The sequence below is a fragment of the Erpetoichthys calabaricus genome, chromosome 18, assembly GCF_900747795.2.
Source record: "Erpetoichthys calabaricus chromosome 18, fErpCal1.3, whole genome shotgun sequence".
In the NCBI taxonomy this organism is placed as follows: domain Eukaryota; kingdom Metazoa; phylum Chordata; class Cladistia; order Polypteriformes; family Polypteridae; genus Erpetoichthys; species Erpetoichthys calabaricus.
In genome coordinates this window covers 78,096,200-78,116,807 of record NC_041411.2, presented here as the reverse complement: position 1 = coordinate 78,116,807, position 20,608 = coordinate 78,096,200, and the positions used below count along the sequence as shown (strand labels likewise).

At 40.5% G+C, this 20,608-nt stretch overlaps 1 protein-coding gene across 1 annotated transcript; it reads right to left on the bottom strand.

Annotated features, from left to right (window-relative positions):
* Positions 1–491: 491 nt before the first annotated feature.
* On the bottom strand, positions 492–20,546 carry LOC114668515 (deoxyribonuclease gamma-like). The gene is made up of 8 exons (XM_028824297.2): positions 20,342–20,546; positions 18,218–18,306; positions 15,082–15,174; positions 10,885–10,997; positions 7,728–7,840; positions 3,705–3,862; positions 2,727–2,823; positions 492–890 (listed from the first exon to the last, which is right to left on the bottom strand). The coding sequence occupies exons 1-8, from the start codon at positions 20,483–20,485 to the stop codon at positions 783–785; spliced, it is 915 nt and encodes a 304-aa protein (XP_028680130.1). The 5' UTR covers positions 20,486–20,546; the 3' UTR covers positions 492–782.
* Between the last annotated feature and the right edge of the window lie 62 nt (positions 20,547–20,608).

Below are 20,608 nucleotides of genomic sequence, written 5' to 3'. Positions count from 1 at the left end.
CTCTGCATGGTTTCTTTTCTGTTACCACTACATTCATTCCTTATTGGTCATTATTTTGAAAAATGAGGTCTACTATGGTGCTGAGGGGTCCCTCTTACCTTTCACCTGCCGAGCTCAAGAGTTTAACCCAGGTGAAGACCCCCTGGACCTATGGGACTGCACCCTTGAAATTGCTGGAGAAAAAATTCAGAAATGAGATTTACATTTATTCATTTAGAAAACAGTTTAATGCAAAACTGATCAACACAATCAAGTCAACATCAGTTAGTTTTTACAAAATGAAGTTGCAAAAATTAACCCAGACAAATGAAAAGGTGCTCTAGTCCTTTTAAATGGGCAACCATTACAGCAATTCAAACATAAAACAAGTTAACCTTTAACTAGACAAAAACCTTTCATTAGTACAATTAGCAGTTAGGAAAATATTCACAAAATTGTGAAGTCTTTAAACCCATCTTAAAAAGAAAAGAATTGATCAATCAGGGTATGAACAGTATTATTAGATGTTTATTTGGAACTAAAGAAATGATAGAAAAACAATCAAAATTAAAAATGCGTTGTGTCCATAAAGAAATGGTGTCACTCTTAAAATAAAATGATGGCAAATTTGCCATACCGTGTATCCTTCTTTAGGATAACCCCTCTGTCAATTAAAAATGGTTTCCAGTGCGGCCATTTACGCAGCATGGATTTACAAATCTCCCCTACCTTTATAATCAGCCGACAAGACACAGAGTTGACAAGAAAGCAAGCTTTGAAACTGGACACGTGAGCTCTTTCCTTTATTTAGTCTTCAGCACCTTATCGCGGAGAGATTTGAGCCAGGTAATGAAACCTCTGGCCTTCCTTAGCTCCACTGCCACGGGAAAATGGTCACTTACTGCCAGTGCCTGTAAAAACAAGGAAACAGTGAGGTGCCATAAATGTTTAGATAACCTGTAGTGTGCATTGTCAAGGTCAAGCAGGGGCATGGTGATGGTCTGCTCTCATTCGTGTTATCACTGAAGTGCTGGCTAGGGGTGCATTGATATGTCTGCACTCTTCCAATCAAAGTCTGCAAAACAACAGTGGTCAAGTGGCACTGCCAATAGGATTGCAGCTGGGATATACCAAGTACCGTGAATGGGACAGCTATGCTAAAGAGTCTTAGTTAGGAGCACGCACTGATACAGCGCATTGCCGCACCCACCACATGACAAACCAACTCAGGAACCCAGATTAGGACCCAAGTGCAGCCATGTGGTGGGTGACACCCCAGCACCACACTAGTTCAGATGGAATGGAACAGTGTGAGGTTTTTTTATGGTGGCCGGATTGCCAATCCTGCCACCAACCCCCAAGTTTTCCCCCTGTAACTTGGGGGACCTGCTGGCAGGGCTGGGTGCAGATTAACATCATACCCAGGACGGAGCAATTGCTCAAGGGTCCAACGAAGTAGAGTCACTTTTGGCGTTTACGGGATTCGAACTGGCAACCTTCCGATTACCAGTGCAGATCTCTACCTCAGAGTCACCACTCCGACCTGAATGAATGAACAGCAGTCTTGTTACATTAAAAAGAACTGGTGCAGGGCCCAAAAAGTGTGGCACATTTACACCACTTGTCAACCCAACAAAGATATTTTTGCCTCCTTTCATATAAAACTTGGACTGATGGAAAAATTCACGAACGGGATGAACAAGAAAGGTGAAGGATTTTGATAACTGAGGCAGCCATTTTCCTGAATAACTAATGCCAAGAATAAGGATGGCAATTTTTTTGGTCCACAAATCAAGACACGTCATCAATGGTGAGCGGTTTGAAGATCTACTAGTGCAGGGGTGGGCAATGTCGGTTCTGGAGAGCCGCAATGGCTGCAGGTTTTTGTTCCAATCCAGTTTCTTAATAAATGAGAAGTCAATTATTGCTGATGAAGCCCTTATTGCTTAAGTGACATTTTGAGGCTTCATTTTAGTGGTCTCGCTTGTTAAGTTTCCCCACCCTCGATTGCTTATTTCAATCTTAAACAGCTGCATTCAGTGCTTTAATGGCTCCTTATTAGCAATAAAATGTAAATGGCAAAGCAGCCAGCAGTTCTCCATCTAGTTTGTTTCCATTTACATCTGTGTGTGTTCATCATGCACTGTTTGATTTAATAAAACACTTAATAGAAAAATGTCACAGACTGAAAATGATCTGTTTTAGGCTTCAAATCATTTGGATGATATCCTTGGAGAGTAAAAAATCTACGATACAAGAACCTTATATTGCCGACTAACAAGCCATAAAATTAAATAAAGTCTGAGACTGGCAAGGATTGGTTTCTAATTAAGCAGTTGGGTTGGAGTGAAAACCTGCAGCCACTGCGGCCCACCAGGAGCGACGTTGCCCACTCCTGTACTAGTGGGGTTAGATGAAACTGCACATAAGGCATTCAAAGATATTGCTGAGAATTTTCCTGGCAACTGCCAATGCTACAGAACCAAGTACTGCTACGCACATTAGAATTCAAAATACTTTTTGCATAAAAAAGGGAAGGTTTTCCTATTATGTTTTTCATTCTAAACCTTGGAAACACTAAATCCTTCATTATCTTAAACTTGAGCCGACAACTCAAACTTCTGTTATTAAGAATAGCATCCTGGATGTTGTAAATCTGACTCGTATTCTGTTCCACTCAAAATGACTGACTACTGGTTTAACACTTTTAGTTTTAATGCTTTTTTTCTGTCTTTTCACCACATTACCTCTTCCTCAGTTAATCCAAAGGCAGCCTTAAAATTAAAGATTTCCAAGGATTCCAAGTCAATAGCCTTGTTAATCGCTTCTCCATGTACCACAATCCTAAAGAGTGAGAAGAACAAGAAAAAAGAGAAAGTTTAGGGCTTGGGGGGGGGGGGGGGGGGGGGGGCACAGTTTCTGTAAATTCGCACACGCATTGGCTCACACATTATCTTAATACATAATTCGCCAGTCTCCTCACTCACTCGCTCACTCATGTCCATCCGAAGCCGAATGCACAGTCGTCTTTTGCGCAAGTCGCCTTCTGCGCATGTCCGAAGCCGAATGTGCAGTCGCCTTCTGCACAGCTGCCCGAAAAACCTTAAGAGACCGACATCGCGGCAGATTTACGGCCACGAAAATTCAAAGAGAAAGGCAACTACGGCCGCAAAAATTCAAAGAGAAAGGCGACTTCGACCGACATCCAATCCCAACATTGCGGGAGGCGGCGGATTTACGGCCGCAAAAATTCAAAGAGAAAGGTGACTTCGATTAAAGCTCTACAGGCCTGAAAGGCGATTTCGACTACAGCTCAAGGCCCAATTACGCATTCATTCAATACACCTATATCAGGTTTGTGGTGCTTATACTTATTACTATTCCACTCTTGCCCGTTTCATCTTACGTTGTTGAAACGGGCTCTTTGTCTAGTCTTTCATAAATAAATGAATATGTTATTTTTAATTTTAGTGTTTTACATGCCCATATTGCACTGCAGTTTTATAGCATGTTGGGGTCTGATTATTGTGCTCTACACAAATAGCCAGAGATGCTTCGTTAGCCACCAGAGTCTCCAAATCATATACTGTACATGCTGCTCCCACCCCAAATCAAAGCTGATCGGTTGGTACATTTTTAGACCTGATTGCTACTGCTTGGTATGATGGACACTTTAATAAAGATGAGCTGAATTATTTTGACGAACACTAAGCTCTGAAAGTTACCTGTCATAAGCACAGTTTGTAGTTTCTTTTACTGATGTGTCCATGTTGTCATCAATTAGCCACACAAAGCTTGTGTCACTTCTCAGGCGAATGTTTTTCCAGTCCTTTTTGGGTACATAGCCACAATCTGCATTGAAATCACCCATGAATATGAAATTCTGTGGAGAGGAACGGAGGACAATTATGGTAATTCAGTTCAATTTAATTCATCTTATGTCATTTGGATTGGCATACGAACTGAAAAAGTCTGTCAAGAAGCCATTTTTGTATGGACTGCTGAATGCTCTCCTGTCCTTTCTAATAGCCACTTTAGGGCTTTAAACACACTGACACATTCATTTAAAAGTCAAATCTTATTCTTGCTGCTTTAATTATTTTAGAGACAAACATCAGCTTTTTCCCACATTGGATGCATCATGGCATTCTGACTCTCATGGATATATTTATACTGTATGATGATTCCAGGCGTTGAATAGTCAAATGGGTAGCCCAAGATCACAGGGACACAACTGGAAACTTGTTAAGGGCAGATTTTACACAAATTCTTGAAAGTTTTTCTTCACATTTACATTTATAGTCATATGAAAAAGTCTGGGAACCCCTCTTAATTCTTTGTATTTTTGTTTCTCATTGGCTGAGCTTTCAAAGTAGCAACTTCCTTTGAATATACAACATGCCTTATGGAAACAGTAGTATTTCAGCAGTGACATTAAGTTTATTGGATTAACAGAAAATATGCAATATGCATCATAACCAAATTAGACAGGTGCATAGATAGATAGATAGATAGATAGATAGATAGATAGATAGATAGATAGATAGATAGATAGATAGATAGATAGATAGATAGATATAGATAGAGATACTTTATTAATCCCAAGGGGAAATTCACATAAATGTGGGCACCCCAACAGAGATATGACATCAATACTTAGTTGAGCCTCCTTTTCAAATCTAACAGCCTCTAGACGCTGTCCTCCTATAGCCTCTGATGAGTGTCTGGATTCTGGATGGAGGTATTTCTGACCATTCTTCCATACAAAATCTCTCCATTTCAGTTCAATTTGATGGCTGCCGAGCATGGACAGCCTGCTTCAAATCATCCCATAGATTTTCGATGATAATTCAAGTCAGGGGACTGTGACGGCCATTGCAGAACATTGTACTTCTCCCTCTGCATGAACGCCTTTGTAGATTTCCAACTGTGTTTTGGGTCATTGTCTTGTTGGAATATCCAACCCCCGCGTAACTTCAACTTTGTAACTGATGCTTGAACATTATCCTGAAGAATGTGTTGATATTGGGTTGAATTCATCCGATCCTCGACTTTAACAAGGGCCCCAGTCCCTGAACTGGCCACACAGCCCCACAGCATGATGGAACCTCCAACAAAATTGATAGTAGGTAGCAGGTGTTTTTCTTGGAATGCGGTGTTCTCCTTCCACCTTGCAAAGTGCTTTTTGTTCTAACCAAATAACTCCATCTTTGTCTCATCAGTCCAAAGCACTTTGTTCCAAAATGAATGCATTTGCATACAACAAGAGACTCTGTTTGTGGTGTGAGTGCAGAAAGGGCTTCTTTCTCATCACCCTGCCATACAGATATTCTTTGTGCAAATCGTGCTGAATTGTAGAACGATGTACAGATACACCATCTGCAGAAAGACATTCTTCCAGGTCTTTGGAGGTGATCTGTGGGTTGTCTGTAACCTCACAATCCTGTTCATATGCCGCTCCTGTATTTTTCTTGGCCTGCCAGTCCTGCTGGGTTTAACAGCAACTGTGCCTGTGGCCTTCCATTTCCTGATTCCATTCCTTACAGTTGAAACTGACAGTTTAAACCTCTGAGATAGCTTTTTGTAGAACTTCCCCTAAAACCAGGAGACTCAACAATCTTTGTTTTCAGATCTTTTGAGAGTTGCTTTGCGGATCCCATGCTGTCACTCTTCAGAGGAGAGTCAAAGGGAGGGAAGCACAACTTGTAATTGACCACCTGAAATACCTTTATATCTCATGATGGGACACACCTGTCTATGAAGTTCAAGGCCTAATGAGCTCATCACACCAAGGAATCAGCATTGAGCAGTTACATGCATTCAAATCAGCAAAATGACATGGGGACCCACATTTGTGCACAGCCAGTTTTTCACATTTGATTTAATTTCATACAACTAAATACTGCGTCACTAAAAATCTTTGTTTGGAAAACACCGCAGTACTCAGATGTTCCTAGGAAATGAAAGACATACCACTGTTATCTTTTATGTTGAAAGGAGAGTCAATTATGCAGGCTGAGAGGGGTTCACAAACTTTTTCATATGACTGTATTTGCTTGACAAGTGCTTTTATCCAAAGCAACTTACAAAGAACCATAGAAACATGGAATAAATTACCAAGTAGTATGGTGGAGTGTAATAATAATAATAATACATTTTATTTATACAAGGTGCCTTTCAAAGCACTCAAGGACACCAAACAAAAAAAAAAAAAAACACACATTATAAACAAAACTTAATACATCACAAAATATAAAAATTAAAACCAAACAAAGCCACTGTAATCATAGAGAAAAAGCCATTTTAAACAGATGGGTTTTAAGTTTACATTTGAAGATTGAAAATGATTCGATATTTCTAAGCTCAGTAGATAGTGAGTTCCTGAGCTTGGGAGCAGAATGGCTGAATGCTCCGCTCCCCATGGTGGTTAGACAGGCAATAGGGACGGTCAGATGGATGGAGGAAGAGGATCTAAGGTTACGGAAGGGAATGGCAACATGAAGAAGGTTGGACAGATATGGAGGGACTAGGTTATGAATGGCCTTAAATGTTAACAGCAGAATTTTAAAATCAATTCGAAACTTAATCGGGAGCCAATGAAGCTGCTATAAGACCGGAGTAATATGGTGAATAGATGGGGTTTGAGTAATGGATGCGAACAGCAGAATTCTGGACCCGCTGAAGCTTATGGAGAGATTAGAGAGACCAAAGAGGAATGAATTGTAATAGTCCACACGAGAAGTGGTATGGGGAGTGAGGGAGGGGCGGATGCAATTAATATTACGTAGGTGGAAGTAAGCAGACTGGGTGACGTTATTAATGTGAGATTGGAAAGATAGAGTACTGTCAAGGATGACACCCAGACTCTTGACCAGAGGTGAAGGGGAAACAAAGGAGTTATCAATAGCAAGTGAAAGATTATTGGCTTTGGATAATGATGATCTTGTACCAATGATGAGAACCTCAGTTTTGTCACTATTTAACTTAAGAAAATTTGAAGAACTAGGATTTAGTTTCAGCAATGCAGTCAATAAGAGAAGATGGTAGAAAAGAAGAGGTGGGTTTACTAGCAAGGTAGAGCTGGGTGTCATCAGCATAACAGTGAAAATTAATGTTATATTTACAAAAGATACTGCCAAGGGGAACAAGGTAAATAATAAAAAGAAGAGAAGTACAGGACTTGAGAGATCAACAGATCTCAACTTGATGTTATTTTCAACAATCTCGGTGAATAAGAAGGACAAGCCTGTTGGGTTGAATGGCCTGTTGTTGTCGAAACGGTTCTAATATCCAGCCATTGAGCTTCTGTTACAATATCTCCCCCTTTTTCCTTTGCTTACGACTTAAGTTTGTTGTTAAGGTCAGCAGTGTTCCGATATCTTCCTTCTCACCCTCTTTATAATTTCTTTGGCTCTATTCCTCTATCATTGAAGCCAGTTAAAGCGGGCGGGCGGATGGATGGATGGATGGATGGATGGATGGATGGATGGATAGATAGATACTTTATTAATCCCAAGGGGAATTAATTAAATTAAAAATGCTCTTTGTAAGGTATCGTTACAGGCCCCTACCAATATTCTCAATCTGGAAGTGCAATTTTTTTTTTCTCCCCTTGGAAAAATTCCCTGCAAAATTAAATTTTAGGGTCAGTCTTTTTGTGAATCGAAACTTGCTTGTTTCGTTCATGACTACAAAACAGAGTTACAAAAAGGAAGTAAAAGAAAATGGGGAAAACACTGTCCTCTCACCTCTGAGTTCCAGCGCTGTTTCACATTCAAATAGACATCATAGAGTTCATCAATTTCACGCACTGAGGTTTCAGGTGTAGTGTGCAAAGGAATTATTATGAATTCTTTAACAGCTTAAAGAAAAAAAAATAAAATGATTAGTTTCACACAGCACGTTTCATTACAAACACCACCACAAAATGTACACAATACAAAGACTGATTGAAATTCATCTCTATTGTACTTTCACCAACAATCTTTAACATAATAAGTACACATATATTATTTATATTGCACCCCTCTCTGTCATTGCCGTCTTCAATTGCCATACAGGCGGTTATGGTCTAGAAGGCAAAGGTTTGATTCAATAGTGAGGTCTGCACTGCTTTACCGTCCAATGTGTAGTCCTAAGCTGCTTCACCTACCACTGTGCCAGCCATAAGCAGACAACAGAGAAACAATAACACTTCACAGTTGTGATTTGGAAGATGCTTTGGGTAATGTAATTGCTAAATAAATGGAAATGAAAATAACTACCAAAGCTGCTATTTTCTTGTCATTAAAGCATTATTTTGTGTCCGCCATTAAGTGGGAAATAGTAAAACTCTGACCACCATCACAAAGTGAATTTCTGTATGTAATAGGACTCGTGTAGTATGGACATGCTCAGTCCTTTAAAAATATGGAGGCCCTTAGAGGCCTCACAAGTTGGAGAAGAAAAGATGGTGTTGGGTACAATTCTAGTCATATAAGTAGGACGGATTCAAAACAAGACAAAGTGATGGGGGAATGGCATTTGAAAAGTGCCTGTTCTCAAGCCATAGGTGGAATCACCACCAAACTGCATAGGCTTTGGAAACTGATTTCTCTATCAGGCCGGTCCTTTCACTATTATGGGATCAGCGGTGAATGACTGCAGGAATCCCGGGATGGATGCTACTCAGTTGGCATTTGAGCTAAGAGCAGAAAATGGTGTCTCCATGCAACATCAAGTTTCAGTAAAGAAAAGTTTGACTGTAATTAGCATGTATGTCTAAAGCCCACCAGGGTTTTTCTGTCTTCTTAGAAAAAGTGAGTGGTTGCAAAGTAACTGAAGTGAGGTACTTGAATTATAATCATTGGTTTTCTGAATAACAAGGAGACATTTGAAGTGATGAGCCTCACGTCAGAGGAATACAGAGCACTGCCCACTTGAAGGGAACCAGGAGAAAATCTGGGGCAAGCTGGATTGATGATCTTTTTCTCTGTCTTAGCAGGACTTGACTCCTGGGAGGATGAGGACTGAGCATTAGTACAACTGTTTTGTCTTGGTAGAGTAATATATTGCCCTACTTTCCCCTATTGTATTATTAATATGTACAAGGTATTGAACTTTATAACTTCTCCACACCTTCCCTTCTACATCTATAACCTCAGGCAATTAGGTGTAGTAAAAGACAAGCAAGAGTTAAGTTACAATTTAAACAATGTATTATTGATAATATTCATAAATAATAACAATATGCAAAGTACATTTGAATATTGGCAACCATACAACCTGATAAATGCTGATGTGTAGTTTCAAGTGGCACACAGACTTGTTAGTTACTTAAAATGTCTCTAGTTAAGGCATCATTTGTAGTCAGCTTTCTTCAGAACAGGCCGCATGCCTGTCTCAATATGGCTGCCGAGCTGTGCTCTTCATTGTGTTGTCCTTTTCAGTTCATGGTGTGAGATGGTCATTCATCAGTTTGGTAAGAGAGAGAGAGTGAGGGAGTGAGCAAATTTATAGGTTTTCTGTCCAACCCCTAGAGCCAATAGGACGTCATGGTACTTAAAGGCTTCTGATACAAGCCAGTTCCAAACAGCCGTTTGATCTCCGTTTGATTAAACTGAAAAGGTTCAACCGCTTCAATCTCCTACTTTTGCTCATATGTCTCAGACCAATGGGGGGACAGAACATCTTCACACCTGCCCTCCAAACCATGTTAAAGGTAAAGCTTGGCAGTTAGGCAGCTTGGCTTTGTGTGGGGGTTGACAGAGAGACTTTAGCAGAGAAACACTTGCCAAACTGGTTTGAGGCACTCCACCCAATCGTAAAATTCAAAGAGACCCATTCCTAAAAGAGGGGGGGGTAAACATTAATGCTTCTCACTAATGTAACACTAATATTACATTTGCTTTGCCTAAGTTACAAATAAAAACATACAAACTATTTATCAAGTTGTATGTAAAATTTCACATCACAACAGTACAACTGTGATGAGAACAAGCCTTTCAGCCCATCAAGCTCATCCATCTGATTCACCTAGATTGTCCAAAATCAAATCAACTTGAGATTTGAAGAAGATGCCTAAAGTCGTATTCTCTTACCACACTATTGGGTAATTTATTCCATGTGTCCGTGGTTCTCTGCATGAAGGAAAACTAGTATTTATGCAAGTGTACTAATTCCTTTAATAACTGAAACACTTTAAACATGTCATCTCTTAATCTCCGTTTGATTAAACTGAAAAGGTTCAACCGCTTCAATCTCTTCCTTTTGCTCATACGTCTCAGTCCTGAATCAGCCTGGCTGCTCTTCTCTGAACTTTCTCTGGTTGCTGTTATGTCTGTTTTGTAGCCCAGAGGCTAAAACTGCACACGCTGCTTCAGGGAAGGCCACAGAAGTGTGTTATAATAACTTAAGTATTACCTCCCTTGACTTGTGCTCTACACATTGTGCTATACAGTATAACCTAACATCACATTAGCCTTCTTGAGTGCTTCTGTGCACTGTTGTGATACAAATACTGTAGTGGCGAGTCCACTACAACTCCTAGACCACGGCTTGGGGAAGGAAAATCGTGTTATTGTAGTCCACACCAGACAAAGTTGTGCAAAAACTGACATGAGAGCATACTCAAAATTAAAACTGACCACAGATTAGGAAGAAATTAATCGAAAGATCTTCATATTAAAGCATGTCATTCTGCACATCATCTTACATTATGTACAGGGTACAGTGAAACTCTTACTTACATGTGCTAAATCAACATGCTTGGTTATGCCTACCCTCCATTTACATCTATAATGAAATCCTGACAGAACATTGCGTTTACTAAGATATTGAAATACATATTGGTTAATTCAGTTTTCTGTTCCCGATGTCATGAAGGTTGGAAAAATATGACATAATTTAAAAAAGATCTTTTCACACCTGTTTTGGGAGAATCGAACCAAACCACAAATGGCTCCCGCGAAAAGACATCTTCATCTCCAGTCTGCTGATCTGGGTACTGATAAATCTCTTTTACCGATACCACGCTTTGCCTATAGATAGCAGTAAAGAAGAAAGAACAATTACTTCACCACTTTCATCTTCTAAATCTGCGGGGTCAAGCTTAGCCTCATCTACCTCAACAGCACTGAAACTCCAAGTAGGATTGGCCTTGGAAAGAATGCCAGCCTAATGCAGGGCACAATCACAGATTCACTCATGCTAGGCCACTGAAAGTGGACAATTAAAACAGCATGCTCATCTTTGGGATGTGGGTGGAAAGTGGAGCACCTAGACAGAAAGAACACACAAACTCCATACAAACAAGAGCACTAACCACTGTACCACTCCGCTACATAAAACAAATTCCTATACTTAAAAGTAACTTTTAATAACTGCAACAGTGCAGGATATGAGTTAAATTAATAACTTTTTATAACCATAAATCTCTCAACAAGACAAACTTATCCACGAATGGGGAATCTGCAATCACCCAGCTTATTGACTGTTAAGAATTTCATGGTGTAGCTCACCGAAGAACAAAGTTAATCAAATAAGAATAAATAAACTAACATTGTAGGAATTCCTTTGTCACATGGCCCATAATACCCACTCAGGGCCAGATTAAGACCTTTATAGGCCCTAACCACTAAAAAGATTTCGGTGGCCTCCAACCTCTATTATTAATATTTTATTATTGTATATATGTATGTGATTGCATGTATTTAATGTGAGAACCCCTTTTTGTGGAACCTGGTTCAGCTGCACCATTTGCAGTTTTGGTCCATGGTAAATCCGGTAATGGAACATTTCTGTGGTGTCCCCTTTCCCATGATGCCCTAAGCATGTGCTTATTTTGCTTGATGGTTAACCCAGGCCTGAACCCTCTTGCTTTTGCTAAAAGTGACCCTTTTTTGGCAGCAACATTTTCTGAAGAGCATAAGAGAAATACTAAAAAAAAACAGGATGCATGAAATTACATTATAAATTAATAAATAATTAGACAGACAGATAATCAACCTGGGCTGGATTGTGGTGTGAGGAGTGGAGAAATGTGGGAATAGAAGAGGCAGATTTGAACGGATTGAAGGAAAATTGATGACAGTGCTATCCCAAAAGAAAAAAGGCGTGCAGGTGGCCAACTCACTAACGTTGTCCAAGCATCGTTTCTACCCTTTTTTCCCCTCGGCATTGATAGCGTTCATCAATACTTCCCTTGGTTTAAGTTTCAACTGCAATGCAGATCGACCATTCCTCTTGACTTCTTCCTCCTTGCCGGTTTTAATTTTGGCACTCCGATCCTTTATTGGCTACCAGCTTGGAATAGCTTCTGACGGACCTTTCCAGATCCCGCCCATGAAGGGCAATGCTGTCAATCACTGCCTTGTGACTCCTCCACCTGCAACTGTGTGGAAGCCCCCCAGCAGTGACAAGCAGCACACAAAAAAAATAGACAAGATACAATACAACGCACATAAGAAGTATACGGCAATAATATTTTACTTATGTGGCACTCCTACAAGACATACACACACGCACAAATAGTGAGCAAAGGTACTGAAGGTACACCTAGGGCAAGAGATAGCAAACATTTTAAAATTATTAATCACCTGTCTTTGAGGTACTGTGGCTAATGTATTTATAATTGTTCTGACCCTCTGAGATTGTGGAGGAAGAAAAAGGGAAGTACCAGAAAATAAAATGTAGTTGAGAACAAAGCATGGGTCACTGGTCAAAACTAAGGTAATCAAGCCTATCTTTTGTCTTACAAAAGAGGATATTCAAAAAGGATTGTTAATTTGTGTGACCAGGTATCTCACAATATTATTGGAAGGGGTAAAAACACTAGGAGAATAGGAATGACAAGATACTGTGTATTAAGCTAAAAGACACGTTTTTGTCAAAATGTTCTCTTCTGTTCAATTACAACTTTGTGGAAAGTTGTCCACATGTCAGAGTAATAAACATTTTGGCCTTTTTTCACATCTCTCTATATATAAAATCCAATGTCTGTCTGTCTGTCCGCTTTTCACGAGAGAACTATTTAACGGATTTAGATCGGGTTTTTCTCTAGAATTTGCTTGAACATTCCTGTTGATTTTGCGACTTCTCTCATCGTGCTAAGTATCAATAGCTCGCTTGCGGTCCCAATTTATTTGTGTGAATCTGCGAGAGAGAGAGACGCAGCGGACTGAGGGGAGGGTAAGGGGACGGGGCCCTCCTCACTCACACGCCAGCCTCAGGGGGTGTACCTTACCTCCGCTTAGCTAGCAAACGACAGAACTACTTAAAAGGATCGAGATCGTTTTTTTTCTAGAATTTGCTTGAACATTCCTGTTGATTTTGCGACTTCTCTCATCGTGCTAAGTATCAATAGCTCGCTTGCAGTCCCAATTTATTTGTGTGAATCTGAGAGAGAGAGAGAGAGACGCAGCGGACTGAGGGGAGGGTAAGGGGACGGGGCCCTCCTCACTCACACGCCAGCCTCAGGGGGTGTACCTTACCTCCGCTTAGCTAGCAAACGAGAGAACTACTTAAAAGGATTGAGATCGTTTTTTTTTTTTCTAGAATTTGCTTGAACATTCCGGTTGATTTTACGACATCTCTCATCGAGCTAAGAATCGTAGTTCACTTGCAGGAGAGATATATTCGCGCTAATCCGAGAGAGAAATGCTGCAGGCCAAGGGGAGGAGGAAGCGTGAAGTCAGGAGTGGGGAGCCGGGCAGGACCCTCCTCACCGTTCTGTTTCAGTATTACGCGGGTCGGAGCCACGGGGGATGGCTAGTAAGACATAAAACAGAAAGCAATCTCCTGCCTGGATGTTCATTGTGCCTCTATGCACTACAAGTAAGCCCGTGATTTGCTAGCGAATCGGAAATCCAAGAATGGCAATCAGTTTCTGTTCCGTCCGATATTTGGATGGATGACATATCATGGAGGGTGGGTGCGTCTGGGGAAATGTCATTTAATTAAATAAGCATATCTGTACTAAAGCGGTTTCATTTTGTGGAGACGTGATTCCGTTGCCTTTGCTGACACCAACTGCTGGCAGAGTGGAACACAGCTAGTTTAGTTTACAGGTTGTGGTGTTCGTGTGCCAGCCACTGAGTCGGGGAAGCCGCTGGGTTTGAGTCTGTGACCGTTATGTGATCTATATTACTGGCATAGTGGATTAGAGCAAGTGTAGTGAACAGGTTGTGTTGTTTGGGCGCCACCTACTGACTCTGGGAAGCCGCCGTGTTTGACTGTGGGGTGTGCGCCACGGCGCAATATGCGCCTCGGTGGGAAGCCGCTGCGTGATGAAATATCATGGAGGGTATATGCGGTGGTGTGGGCCGTCGTGTCCGGGCGGCTGTACAACCTGGCGTGCACGCTTCACCTCAGGTTTAGTTCACAGGTCGTAGGCATGGTAAAGTTTCCATTTAATTCAATAACCCTATTTGAACTAAAGCAGTTTCTTTGTGTGGGCACCTTCGTTCATTGTTTTTATCCATACGGGCTCATTTACAGGTCGTAGCCATACGGGCTCGTGTTTGTATTACTAATCGTTGAGCTCCCTCCATTTGGATACGTGCCTCCTTTGCCTGTGCTGTGTCAAAAGCGCGTTGTGGGCGCGCTCGTTCATTGTCCGGGCAGCTGTACAACCTGGCGTGCACGCTTTACCTCAGGGTTAGTTCACAGGTCGTAGGCATGGTAAAGTTTTCATTTAATTGAATAACCTTATTTGAACTAAAGTGGTTTCTTTGTGTGGACGCCTTCGTTCATTAAGTCTAGTTTACAGGTGGTGTTGTTTGGGCGCCACCCATTGACTCTGGGAATCCGTCGTGTTCTGGGAAGCCGCTGCATTTGACTCCACAGGTTATGTTGTGTGTGTGCGCCATCTACTGACTCTGGGAATCCACCGCGTTTTGGGAAGCCGCTGCGTTTGACCCTACAGGTTGTGTTGTTTGGGTGCCATCTACTGACTCTGGGAAGCCACTGCGTTTGACTCTGGGGCAGGCGCCACGGCGCAGTACGCATGCGCCTCGGTGCGTCCGCCGTGCATAAATTAACTGTGGTTTAGTAAGATAGATATACTGTAAGTGTTTGGCAAGTGTAAAAGTAATGAAAGCACACAATTCAGTGTAAATACACTACCTGTAAATAAAGGCGTACTGTTCCTTGTATGTCTTTCTTCCGAGTCTTTCACTGATGATGTGGTTATATTCATCCTTTTTGCCCTTGAATTGACTGTCAAAATAAAAAGAGCAGGAAATTATGACAATTGGCCCAGCATGCCAATATCTAACTGCACTGTGCCAAGAAAGCTTGGGAGTTTTTCTCATTTTTCATTTGGGAATGCAACATGTGTGTTTAAGGCCTGAATGCGACAGGGCATGAAAAGCATATGAATTAGAAATATCCTTTGGATTATTTCAATACTGTCAGTAAGGCATTGTCAACTGTACACTTTATCAGTAGGACCACCAGATTCTCTCTCTGAAAGAAAACAGGCCAGCCCCTCTAGGGGAAATGGAAGATTACTGGATTGTGGTTTTATAATGCTTTATATAAACACATTTACACAGTTTATGCACAAAAGAATAAAACCAAACAAAGAGTGTCCTCAAAGCCTCTCATTTAATAAAGTACTTTATTATTTGTGTATTTTAAACAACACCTTATATACACACTAGCTTGCTATGTCTCAATGCTATCTACGACTACTTTGACATGGCTTGCAAATACGATAAGTAAATTGAATTAGAAACCCTCATACAGCCACCAGTACTGCCCGCTTTGAGTTCTGGCCTACCTGGCACGCTTATTTACGTGTCTATGTTTTTTAGTATTGATATGCTGGTTAAAACCTCTGTGTTCACCATCGGTAACAGAACATTTACCTCCACAAGTTTGCCATATCAGTTTGTTGTCCTCGGAAAATCAATACCAAAAAAACATAAAAGACACCAAAAAGATAAGTGTGCCAGGTGACACAAGTCTTGAAAAAGACAAGAGTTTGCACAAGTGTGGGGCTGTGCGCTTATCATTCATCAGCATAAACAGAACACGATCTGATTAGTTGTGCAGGGCTTATCTTCTTATATTATGTGAATTTCCCCTTGGGATTAATAAAGTGTCTATCCATCTATCTATCTATCCATCCATCCATCCATCCATCCAATACGCTACCGTGGCTGTCCGTTTGTCTGTCCAGGATTTTCAATCGGCTGTAGCTCGCAAACCGTTTCACCAATTGACCTGAAATTTGGTACACATATACTACGTGACCTCTACTGCCCGCTTTCAGGGTGATGATTTTTATTACTCTTTTTATTTTTGTTTTATTGTATTGTAGAATCAACTCTCAGCCAGCAGGGCGACCATGCGGCGCATGCATACATCTCATCCCTACCACCTTCGCCTCTTCATATCTTAAATCATTCTTGAGGCAGATTGAAGACTTGAGCACCAGCTTAAGTAAAAAAAATTAAGAAAAGCGTACTAAGTAATTGCAACACAAACACAGACTTAATCAGTTTTAACGTGAAAAGATGCCGATGAAAGAAGAGAAGAAGCGGACCGCTAGTGTAGAGAAAAGAAGAGCTACTCAAGAAACGGCAAGCGCATCAACCTCTGAGCAAACGAATGATAAACGTACAGAGAAAGAGCATGAAAACTAGGAATGATCAAGTCAAGTGTATTCACTACAAGTTATCGTGCAGTACGCCGTTACTGGTTTATTTATAAACCGTGTGAAAGTGGTTGTACATAGTATTGTAACATACTGTAGCATGCAAGCGCATAAGGTGTTGTTTAAAGACCTCATGTAATAAACTCCCTTATTATTTGAGTGGCTTTGAAGGCTGGTATTGTTTGTCTTTAGAGATGTCGTGTGTACAAGTAGTGTAAATGTGTCTGTACACAACATTGTAAACCCGCGATACCCCCCAGTCTCTGCTCCCCAATAACTCCTCACTTGCCCAGAGCAGATGTCCCATATTGTTTCCTGGTCGCTCTAAGTAATGTACTCCCTACAATATAACAATCTGTACAGGACTCTACGTGGATGAATAGCAGAATACGCTAAATTAATTTAAGGAAAAAAAAATTGTTAATGAGTCAAATGAGATAATTATTATGCCTGAATTATCTTTATTCTCATTAGGTACCAAATGTTTACAGTACACATAAAATATTTCAGTTCATTATTAGCCATTACACAACAAACACAACTGCTGTCTCTGCCTTTAACACAAAGCCTGGTGGGTGGTCAGCATTAAGAGACTTTCACAAGCGATGTCACTTGAACAGGCACGGACAAGCTGAAGTCAGAGCTCAGTTTTCATAAACGGTAATTATGAGATATTCACGAAAGCAGCATAAGCACCCAAGTAGGTGAAAACCCGGCACTGGGTGAATTAAGGTCAAAGTGCTGTCACAAAACAGTTCTATCACTCGCTTCAAGTTCACAATCAAATTTATTGCCATCTGTAAGTCGTACAGTGAAATTCTTAGTTACATGTCTCCCACAGACTGTGGTGTATGGTGGTTTGGCACCAGCACTAAATTACCTCTATAGTACCAGACAGCATGATGATACCTTACCTCCTACCAGATTATCACTTTGAGATTCCTTGGATTGCATTTGTGATCTCTCAAAATGTCTAGAGACTTGTTTTATGAGATCTTGAAATATATCTGTACTAATTATGGGTTACTGAGATGTAGATTGATGGGCAAAAATGGCAAATGTATCGATTTAAATCAAATCTACAACACAATAAAGTGAGCAGAATCTAAAGTGGTCTGAGCACTTTTCTGAATCCACTGTCCTGAAATGCATTTGAGATAACACTCTGCTCATTTTGAGGTATTTCACAGTATTTTGAAAAATGCATTTAGCATATCCTGGAATAGACATGTTTACACATATCTGTAATTAATTTTAAGACATCTTAAATGCTGTTTAAAAAAATCTTAAAATACATTTTCTAAATGTTCATTCTACTTTGCACAGTATGTAACTAAATAGAATCACTGGCACCATAAAATTGCATAGACAAAAAAATTATTTAATGAAATAATCTGCCAGTGACTAACATGTCTTATAGCAGCTCAGCTTTGCCTGTTGTACCAGAGCTTATCCAAGCTTTTATTATCTGATTTCATCCTTACTTGCCTCGTCTTGTCAAAGCTTATTTTATGTTCTTGCCTTACTACCACCACCCAAACATACCTCAGAAACTCAAGACAAAAAAACAAAGCTGTGATAGCATTGCCCATAGTGTACCTGTTGAGCTGCTTCATTAGCTCTGGGAAAGCTTTATTTCGCACATCTTTGATTTCCATCAACAGCATAAGATCACATCGAGAAATTATCTGTGAAAGACACACCCATATTCTTATGTTGTAAATATTTCAGGATTTAAAAATACAGCCTGGCTGACGAAGACATCTCGAGCATACACCAGCAAATTGACAACTATGGAAGAAAAAGAAAGCTGCGGTAATTCATCAAATTATTAATTCTACCAAATGGTGAAAGGAACTTGCATGTGCTTTGTGTTGTATGTTTTAAGGATATTTATGGAACTGTCTGGAGGTAGCAGAGATAAAGATGCTAAGATCTGCATTGGGTGTGACGGGGATGGACAGAATTAGAAATGAGGACATTAGAGGGTTAATGACAAAGTCAGAGCGGCGAGATGGCATTGGTTTGGACATGTGCAGAGGAGAGATGCTGAGTATAATGAGAGAAGGGTGCTAAGGATAGAGCTGCCAGGGAAGAGGAGAAGAGGAAGGCCTATGAAAAGATTTATGGATGTGGTGAGAGAGGACATGCAGGTGATGGGTGTGACAGAGGAAGATGACGAGGACAGAAAGATATGGAAGAAGATGATCCACTGTGGCGATAGATAGATAGATAGATAGATAGATAGATAGATAGATAGATAGATAGATAGATAGATAGATAGATAGATAGATAGATAATTAATCCCAAGGGGAAATTCACATACTCCAGCAGCAGCATACTGATAAAAAACAATATTAAAGAGTGATACTAACGGAAGCAGCCGAAAGAAGAAGTCATATTTACTCTAAAGATCTTAATTACAAATACTGTGCATAATTACATTCTAAAAGAACTGATTCCTGTACTGTTGCTTGATGAGTTTAGATACTACTGAAGCAATACATGGTGCGGACTTAATAGGCCTTCATACAGAAATAATGGAGATCGCCATAGACTCGAATAATAAGAAAAACAAACCAGTAAATTAAGCCTGAGCCATCTGGCCTCTCTAATAACACTGCCCTGTGTGGTGACTGGTACACTTACCCACTAACATCTCACTTTGTTTACCACATAGATTCACCCTTCTCTCCTCAAACCTTTGGCCTGCCCTCCATTCTTCTGCAAGGCTGAGCCCTTGTCAAAAGCTCGAAGCTCCCCAACTGACCTGAAGGGGTTTTAAGCCTTGGGCCAGAAAAAAGAACTGAGTAACATTTTAGAGCTTTCCCGCCAGCATTCAAAAGCCTGCAGATGCCCTTGAGGTGCTATCCCAAATGACACGAGGCTTCCCTGAAAAGGGACCACATACTGCAGAGTTAGACTGGGGAGTCCCAGACCTACTGTCCTCCCAAGTACACATACAAGTCTAAGCAACACTGCCTCATAGTGGCCAGGGGAACATTTACAGTATTAATAAACCCAGATTCATATATTGCCATATTACCACCAGTCTACACATTACAATAGGTAAAGCTTTGTTTTGTTAAGGTTAGCACCGTGAGAACACATTTTTTCAATAAATAAGGTCCCATACTGCAGTGTGCACAAATAAAGAATTTATGTTATACAAATAATTTTCCCTGGGCTTTGGTATCCTTTGTGGTAAACTGTGGAACCTTCAGAACACTCCACATTGCACAAAAGGCCAGAATATGGTCATGCAGCAGGTTGTAAGAGAGCAGTCACAGTCAGGCATTGTAGTGGTGTAATGCAGCAAGTGTAACCGATACCCAGTAGCATTTTTGACATATTTCAGTTGAATAATTCACTGGGTAAAAAGTCTTTAATAACTGTGTGTCAGAGAAAGGATGAAGAGCATCCTGCATTGGTGAAAGTCTTCACTATTCTTTATCGTACAGCATAAGTACAGACTGGCTCATTTACTTTTGGCCTGTTCTGCTTCCCAGATGTCCAATCCATTTACTTAAACTTGACATCAAGAGGCAGGCAGACAGGCTTTTAACACATTCCCTCATAAATTGGTGTTGTGACATTACATATTTACGCACAGAAAAAGTCAGCATGGTAAAGTACATAACATTATCTATATTAAACAACCTGATCATAACTGTACAAAATGTCTTTAGCAAGCAAGATTTAAATTTTCTTGGATCTTCTCACCTTAACAATCACATCCAAAGTCTCCGGCTTGGCAATTTTATTTTCTCCAAAAGACCTAATGTTGAAGGAGCAGATTTTAAGGGCTGCAGCCCCAGTGAAGGTAAGAAGTATGAAGATGTACCGAGACAACATAGTTAGGCACATAAGATAAAATTCCTGTATGTTCCGTCTCAACGAGTCTCTCCTTCTTATCTGGCTGCTTCCTAAAAAGAGCCAATTACAGCTGCTTATGGGTGGAGAAAAAAAGCAGAGGTTTCATATTCCTGC

Coding starts and splice junctions, on each gene's coding strand:
- LOC114668515 (XM_028824297.2), bottom strand. CDS start 20,485: ATGTGCCTAACTATGTTGTCTCGGTACATCTTCATACTTCTTACCTTC. Junction 18,307..20,341: donor CTTTGGATGTGATTGTTAAG/GTGAGAAGATCC, acceptor TGTCTTTCACAG/ATAATTTCTCGATGTGATCT. Junction 7,841..10,884: donor GTTCGATTCTCCCAAAACAG/GTGTGAAAAGAT, acceptor TTTTTCTTTAAG/CTGTTAAAGAATTCATAATA.